At 34.4% G+C, this 9,097-nt stretch overlaps 1 protein-coding gene across 1 annotated transcript; it reads right to left on the reverse strand.

Annotated features, from left to right (window-relative positions):
- Positions 1–625: 625 nt before the first annotated feature.
- LOC134264567 (uncharacterized) lies at positions 626–2,257 on the reverse strand (the record flags this gene model as incomplete). Its single annotated transcript, XM_062746859.1, has 3 exons — positions 1,835–2,257; positions 1,084–1,510; positions 626–970 (listed from the first exon to the last, which is right to left on the reverse strand). Coding segments are annotated over exons 1-3 (1,195 nt in total), but the record flags the coding sequence as incomplete, so codon positions are not given.
- Between the last annotated feature and the right edge of the window lie 6,840 nt (positions 2,258–9,097).

The following is a 9,097-nucleotide window of genomic DNA, read 5'->3' on the forward strand; positions in this document are numbered from 1 at the left end:
TTATGTTTTTTTTTATAGATTTATTAAAATATCTTCAGTCCTAATTGGCTAAGAATCATCAAATTTTGTCAGTTAATGCAAGTTGGGTCTTAGGATACTTAGGGTTAGAGGCTTAAAATAGAAGTGAAAGATTGTACAATTATCAAAAGAGCGATTCAAGGCCCTAGAGCCTATTGTATACGGTATACAATGGGTTGGAACAGTTTACGCTTTTTTATACACCACTTCGCAGTTTATAAGGCGTAAAATGGGTAAAGTGTTTACCCAGTTTATACCGTATGAAATGGGTAGCTATTATTATTCATTCCTTATTTGATTCATGTACATGTAATATAATATTGAAATTAATTTCACACACACATACACACACCCTCTCTCTCTCTCTCTCTCTCTCTCTCTCTCTCTCTCTCTCACACACACACACACACACACCCTCACGCACACACACACACACACACACACACCCTCACACACACACAAACACACACACACATGTCATTGAGCACTGGAAAGTGATCCTGAATTAAATAACATCTTGAGATTTTGGTCTTTGGAAAAAATTCTATCTCAACACGTCATCATTTAAAACACATTGTTTACATATATTGGATTTTCTTCACTTTACCACTGCTATACTCAGCTACAAAGAGGTTGTCTTTAGTGTCTACACATGCTTTCCATGAATCCCGTAGGTTACAGTTATAAATGAAACGGAGGAACTGTCCGTCCTGATCTAGGATGTGCATATAGAGGTTATCACTGTCTGGTATCAGGATCTGACTCTGGCTGTCTGTTGTGATGCCGCATGGATTAAATGATCCCAAGTTACGACAAATGTATTTAAATCGGAGCTTCCCTGCGTGATTAACCACAACTACTGCATGGGCTGTGCAGTCAGCCACACAGATATCCAGGTTCCTGTTCTCACTGACGTATTTAGCATAGGTAGTTAATGAATACAGAGGTTTACCTTTATATCAAATTGAATGGTTTGTTTCTCTGTAGGGCCAGAGTAACGGACAACTTATGATTGTTTATCATCATCACTGAGCATGGTAACCAGGAGGTCACCAGAGGAGGTACCACATACATAGTAAGGTTTCCACCCCTGGAGTCTGATCACTTCCTGTATCTGGTCATTATTCACTATGTTTACAGTTCTTGTTTCAGGGTCGGTATAAACTAGATCTCCACTCCTTGTCACTGCTATATCGCATGGTATATACCCAGACTTGGTTTGGATTGACCTCAGTAATTTACCCTGGAGGTTGTAGAGTTTGATGACTTTGTCATTCCCACATGTCCAGATTTCTTCATCACTGAGACAGGTAACACTGTATAGACTGCGATACCCAGTGTCTATGGCGGTGATAAGCTCTGTTTCATCAAACAATGGTTTGACTGGAGGATAGGTTACTTCTTGTGTCTTCCTTGAGTAGCCATGTTCTTCCGTTGTAATATATAATGCTGACAGAAAACCGAACATTTGATGGAGCTGTTCTGTATTGATCTGATTAGGAGAAAAAATTGGTAATGAAATATTGACTTCAGGGGGCAAACTTCTGAATTCAGTATTCCTAGATTTGTATGTAGAGGTTAGCGAGACATCATTAGAATCAAGTATTTTTTTCAAATCAAGTATGCTGTGTTTTACATCAGATGTAATCTGTTTGATTTCTTTTTCCTGTCTATATAGAGCAGCCAGGTGTTTAGTTTTCATCTCATAAATTTCAGATTTCTGTTTGTTGACAATGATGTTGATTTCTCTGTGCCAGTCTTCTCCTTGTTTGCTAACAGCTGTTGTCAGTTTCTTATAATGTTTTTCCAAATTTACTTTTTCAGAGTTTAAATCTAATGTAATTTCTTCATACTTAGGATATATTCTTTTTTCTAATTCTTTCAAATCGTTGTTTAGAATTTCTCTCATATATCTGGGATTATGTAAGACATCTGTCAATTTATGTCCATAATGTTTTTCAGAGGAGATGCAGGTAGAACAGACAGGAATGTCACATTTCTCACAGTAAAGTTCACAATGTTTCTTGGTGTGGTTTGGACATTTTGGGTAGTTAATGTTAGGAATAGAAGTTCTGTGTTTGTATGGTACAACATTGTGTCTTTTAGATGAATCAGAGAGATGCTCCCCTACACAGGCCTTACACAGGTTAATCTGACAAAGTTCACAATGACTCTGTAATGCAGCTCGTTCACACAGGTCACAAAGGAGGAGAACTTGAGCTCTGTCGAGGGGGTCCATCACTGGGTTTTTTCAAATGGTTAGATGACCCTGAATGAAGTAAATCGAGACATGAGTCACTGACTTAAAGTAATATACGCCGTATGGATGCCGATTTGTATGTGAAACAAAATGATTAAATGATTTGAAACACATAAAGTGTAATGAAAAAATAATATTTCCACAAAATTTAACTATAAAACTCGTTGTAATAACAGAACAATAAAGCAATATCTGCAATCAAGAATTCAGTCTTTTCATGAATATTGATAAAGGAAGTGCGTAACAATAGGTCTAAATATAGACCCGTATGTCCACGGGAAATTATAGACAACGAGGCATGTTGCATTTTGACAACGATTATTAATGAAAGGTTAATATGCGTCATAACAGAGTATAGATGGTTGATACTGATTACATTTAAAGATAAGTTATATTAATAGTAACACGCCATCCATGTCAAAAGTGAGTTGTATCTCAAAGGGCTTACCTCGTTTTCTTGACGCCGTGTTTGTTTATCAATCTAAAAGTAGCGACAGCATCACGTGGTGGATTTACTTAAAAATAGACATTTTTCTCCTTGCAGGATAATAAATAATTATAATTTGACAACTTTATAACGAATTTTATTTAAATGGTGTAATTTACAGCATTTTCGTAACTTTTATTAGTAAACAAAATATATAAATTTTTAGCCGTATTTTAAAATGGCGCACGTTATAGCGTATATTACTTTAGGAAATTTGACGTAATTTAAAACGAATCAATGTAAAGTTTTATTTTATTTGTGAAATTGTAAGACAAAGTTGGTTAAAAAGAAAAGGAATGATCATTTTGTAGTTTAAAATTATTGTGAAAATTTTCCTTATGTTTGAAAAATATTATCATTTGGAAGAAAATGTTAATACTTATTCAAACAGTCAAAACAATTTTGATGTAGTCAGTATGATCGATCTAAAGTGGCTCTCTCGTACTTTTTAGTTACATTTAGCATTTTACTAGACTTGAGATCAGAAATGACACCTGGAAAGATCTTAGAACATATTATATCTTAAATTTTATCTTGTCTCACCTCAAAATCCAACATGTCCTTTCTGTTAGTCACGTACATTTACTTCCTTGTTTTCGTTCTAAATATTTTCCTGTTCTCCATATCACGCGATATAAAAACCTAAGATATCTGATCTGCCTACGTTGAGAAGTTTAAAACAAGAGGCCCATGGGCCACATCGCTCACCTGAGTAACTTGGGTGATGCAGATCTTTTTTAAAGATTTGTTCTATATATATATATTTCTATGTAAAACTTGGATTCCCTATTGTGGCCCCGCCCTACCCCCTGGGGTCATGATTTTAATAATTTTATATCTACACTACCAAAGGATGCTTCCACATAAGTTTCAGCTTCCCTGGCCCAGTGGTTTCTAAGAAAAAGATTTTTAAAGATTTGTTCTATATATTTCTATGTAAAACTTGGATTCCCTATTGTGGCCCCGCCCTACCCCCAGGGGTCATGATTTTAACAATTTAATATTTGCACTATTCAAAGATGCTCCCACATAAGTTTCAGCTCTTCTGGCCCAGTGGTTCTTGAGAAGAAGATTTTTAAAGATTTGTTCTATATATTTCTATGTAAAACTTGGATTCCCTATTGTGGCCCCGCCCTACCCCGGGGGTCATGATTTTAACAATTTAATATCTACACTAGTAGTGTGCGCCAAAAGGACTAGCCCGATGCCCGAACACTAGTAAAAATTCAATCGGGCTAGTAGAATGTAGGTCAGCACTAGCCCAATCGGTCTAGTGAAAAGTTGCATGCATTTTACATTTATTTGTTGATAAATCTTCAAAAGTAATAAAATAAGTATAAGAATTCTGATTGTTTCCTTTCGTTTTACATGTGCGTGGGTTTCTTTTGTTTAAGCATGTCGAGAACTTTCCGCAATCGGTTTTTCTCTGTACACTTTGGGTTTATAAAATACACATCAGCATTTACTTCCGGTTATGGCTGGGTTATGTCTATAAATATGAATTTCGACTGGTTTAAGCGAGACAACAAATTCATATTGTAAAGTATGTGGGCTAGCAAAATCTGATTCGGGCTAGTAATTGTTCTTCATTACTGGCCCGATTGGGCTAGTGCTGAAAAAAGTTTTTCGCGCACACTGCACTACCCCAGGATGTTTTCATATAAGTTTCAGCTTTCCTGGCCCAGAGGTTATTGAGAAGAAGATTTTTAAAGATTTGTTCTATATATTTCTATGTAAAACTTGGATTCCCAATTGTGGCCCCGCCCTACCCCGGGGGTCATGATTTTAACAATTTAATATCTACACTACCCAGGGATGCTTCCACTTAAGTTTCAGCTTTCCTGGCCCAGTGGTTCTTGAGAAGAAGATTTTTAAAGATTTGTTCTATGTATTTCTATGTAAAATTTGGATTCCCTATTGTGGCCCCGCCCTACCCCGGGGGTCATGATTTTAACAATTTTATATCTACACTACCCAAGGATGCTTCCACATAAGTTTCAGCTCTCCTGGCCCAGTGGTTCTTGAGAAGATTTTTAAAGATTTGTTATATATATTTCTATGTAAAACTTGGATTCCCTACTGTGACCCCGCCCTACCCCTGGGGGTCATGATTTTAACAATTTAATATCTATACTACCCCAGGATGCTTTCATATAAGTTTAAGCTTTTCTGGCCCAGCGGTTCTTGAGAAGAAGATTTTTTAATGACCCCACCCTATTTTTGTATTTTCTTAATTATCTCCCCTTGGTGGGGTACTTGGCCCTTGATTTTGACAATTAAAATTTCCCTTCACCCAAGGATGCTTTGTACCAAGTTTGGTTAAAATTGGCCCAGTGGTTCTTGAGAAGAAGTTGAAAATGTGAAAAGTTTACAGACGGACGGACAGACAGACGGACGGACGGACGGACGACGGACAACGGGTGATCAGAAAAGCTCACTTGAGCTTTCAGCTCAGGTGAGCTAAAAAAACATCTAAATTAGGAGTTTAGAATCATCCTACTTATCTCCAGTTGTGTGTACATCTATTTTTTATTGGAGGGAAATCTTTAAATTATTTTTTCGTTAAAAGTTTATTATTTTATGAACTAGTGCACCTGATATTTGTAAGTTTTAACTACGTGACTTCATGCAGTTACAATGTACATGTAAGGATATGCGAAAATTGCGACAAAATAGACCCTAAAAACAGACATTTTTCTTTTAATTGCAAGAATAGTCATCATCTGCAATACATAAATTTAAGGTACATGTATGTATTTACAAAGTACAAATATGTTTTTAAAGCCGGGGGTCATAATAAAACAGACATTTTTCTTTTAATTGCAAGAATAGTCATCATCTGCAATACATAAATTTAAGGTACATGTATGCATTTACAAAGTACAAATATGTTTTTAAAGCCGGGGGTCATAATAAAACAGACATTTTTCTTTTAATTGCAAGAATAGTCATCATCTGCAATACATAAATTTAAGGTACATGCATGCATTTACAAAGTACAAATATGTTTTTAAAGCCGGGGGTCATAATAATTTTTGAATCTCCGCATGATAATGAGGACGCCCACTGTCTTGAAAATGTACGACAAGGAATGTATCTAAAGGTTAGTGGGGAGGGGGGGGGAGCCCCCTCTCATCTTTTTCGAAGTTAGACATAATACATGTATAGGCATTGAAAATTGGGAAATACCCTCCCCTCCCCCATCTTCACTTTCAACAGGCACCTTTCAGTATAGTCAATGAAGGATAAGTGGTAGTGTTTAGGAAAAAATGTTAACTCCCCCGAACCACCCCCCACAAAATAGGATTTTCAGGTTTGGACAATGGTCATTTTTTAGCTCTACTGGTCTGAGACCAGAAGAGCTTATGCGATAGTAATGTGTCCGTCATCCGTCCGTCTAGCTGTCTGTCTTTAAACAAGTTTTCAAAATGCTACTCCTCATACAATTTTAGTCTGATTTCAGTATTACTTGGCACACAAGTAGAATACACTAAGATACATAATTCTATGCATCGGTTTTTGCTTTCGATGAACGGTGTTGCTGTGTTTACTAAAAATAGAAATTTTGAAATTCTTTCAAAATGTTACTACAGTTTTGGCCCGATTTCAATATAACTTGGCACACAAGTAGGCTACACTAAGATACATAATTCTGTGCATCGGTTTTTGATTTCGATGAACGGTGTTGCCGTTGTTACTAAAAATAATAATTTCTGTGAAATTCTTTCAAAATGCTATTACAGTTGCTACTTTTATCTTCCTTTGTTTCAAGTATTTTCAGTAGAGCTACGGTCTCGACAGAGACTTCTGCTTTCTTATCTACTTGTCGATTTCTTTTTAGTTTGGATTTTTTTCTTCTTTTTGAATTATCCCCCCACTTCCAATTTGCTTCTAACGCCAATCTTACTAGAACTTGTATGGGTTTTTGAACTGAAACGAATATGCAGTGTTTGTATCAATGTTTAGCCCAGTTTTTACAATAAGATGGAATTATGATATAATTATCAAACCATTCAGTACTACGAGTGTTAGATACTAAAATTTCATTGAGGGGTCAAGAGAAGGTTTTGCGCGCAACTCAAGTTGTTAATTTCATGGTCCAAGAGCTAACGACAATCTCAAAACAAAGAGTCCAGTAGATGACGACAATCTCAACACAAAGAGTCAAACGACAATTTCCGAAATTTTTTTCTTGTATTAAATATATTTAAGATGGTATTCGTGGATTTGAACTTTAGCGATAAAAAATCCAAAGTATCATATATGTTAATTTGATACTAACGTGCTAACCACTAGGCTACATGGCTCATAATGAATATTGGGGCATTTAAAGCATGTTTGTGATCTGACCCTAGGTTTAATGGACTTCAAGTATTTCTCCGAAAGATGCGATTGTTTTTTCATAAAAGTGTATTTTTAGGTAAAGTGGGTCTTTGCTATATGTTTTTGTAAACCAAAAAATAAATATTTTAATCATTGCAAACTCTTTTTTAAAAATGGAGCGAAGACAAACTCATACTGAAAAAAGTTGTTAAAGTATGAGAAAATGGTCTTTTTTGTTCTTTTTAGTGAGTGTATGCTGTTCAATTCATAGGCAAATAATTTCATTCTTTTTGAGTTAATTGTGAATTGTAGAATAATACATTTAGTATTGAAATATCAAAGAAAATTTGTAAATAATTGAGATGTAATTTTTCAATTCACATCTTTCGCACATCGTCTTTGTAACTTAAGTTGTATGAAGTAAAGTAATCTTTTTTAAATATAAGACCAAAATCAAATTAAATCAATATAAATTGAGCATGAGAAAATCTAGTTAATTTTGAACATAGAATATCTTACATAAGATGACCCCCCCCCCCCCCCCAACAAAATATAAATGAACGACAGCAATGTAGTTCATTTTCTTTTTGTACTAGTAGAACAAACCAGAAACATTGTCTCCTTATATTTGGAAATACATGCTATTTTGGTCAAATTATGATACATGTATAATGTTTTGAAATCTTAAATCTATTTCAAATCGTGTTATTCACTAAAAAACATTTTGGAAAATGTTGCACAAACTAGATAAAATGCAGAATATGCATAACAACTCTCCTGATCTTCCCTGTGAAATATTTTACCAGTATTTCAAAACACTAAATACTGCAAATGGCAATCAGAATGATTTCCACAAATTCATTACTGAACAGTTTAATGTTTTAAAACAGAAACTAGAGAATGATGTTAGTCCCCCTATTACAACTCATGAAATAATGAATGCCATAAAAAATCTAAAGCAAGGTAAAAGTACATCCTGGATCTTATTTCAAATGAAATGCTAAAAAATGGAGGCAGTGTACTACTGAAGCTACTACAAAAACTGTTCAACTTTATTTTAAACTCGGGACAATTTCCTACTTTATGGAATGAAAGTATTCTGGTGCTCTTACATAAATCTGGTAACAAACTTGATCCCTGTAATTATAGAGGTATATCTATTACATCAAACTTGGGAAAACTTTTCAATAGGATTATTCATTTCAGACTACTAGATTTTAATAAGGACACATCACTTATTAGTGAAAATCAAATTGGTTTTAAAGAGAAAAGCAGAACATCAGATCATATTTCTACAATTAAGACTATAACCGATTATTATAAAAACAGAAAGCAAAAGGTTTATGCAGCTTTCATTGATCTCCGTAAAGCCTTGACACTATATGGAGGGTTGGACTTTATTATAAACTTCTGAAATCCAATATACACACCAATATGTTCAATATTATATTTTCAATGTATGAAAATACAAAAACCAAGATTAAGTTTACTAATGGTCTCAGTAAAACATTCACATCTGAATGTGGTGTTAAGGGTACTTACCACAAACAAATTATGGATGCGCGGGTTGATATATATTTTTTGACTGATTTTGATTTGTATTAAAATAAATAATAAATCCCTGAAATATAAAGAAATCGTAGGTTTTCCTTGGTGCTTAGATTTGAGATTTTATTTTGCCTTCTATATAATTCCATACAAAATTTGGCACAATTTTTCAACTTTATGACAAAATCTTATGAAATTCTCCCACTCTACTTGATAACATTATTCAGGTTGTTAATTCAAATGTAAATCTATGAGAAATAATGCTCATTTCTGAAAAAAAGTTTGTGTTATTTATCCTTAAGCAAGGCGATATTTTAAGCCCATCTCTTTTTAACATTTTTATTAATGGTATTGTTGATGAACTTACAACAGGCAATTGTGATCCTGTTAAAATTGGTGAAATCACTGTAAACTGCTTATTATATGCTGATGATATTGTTTTATTATCTGAAAGTAAAACT

The sequence above is a fragment of the Saccostrea cucullata genome, unplaced genomic scaffold (genome assembly GCF_032062105.1).
Source record: "Saccostrea cucullata isolate Sc308-1 unplaced genomic scaffold, CSIRO_AGI_Scuc_v1 ctg10871, whole genome shotgun sequence".
Classification (NCBI taxonomy): Eukaryota; Metazoa; Mollusca; class Bivalvia; order Ostreida; family Ostreidae; genus Saccostrea; species Saccostrea cuccullata.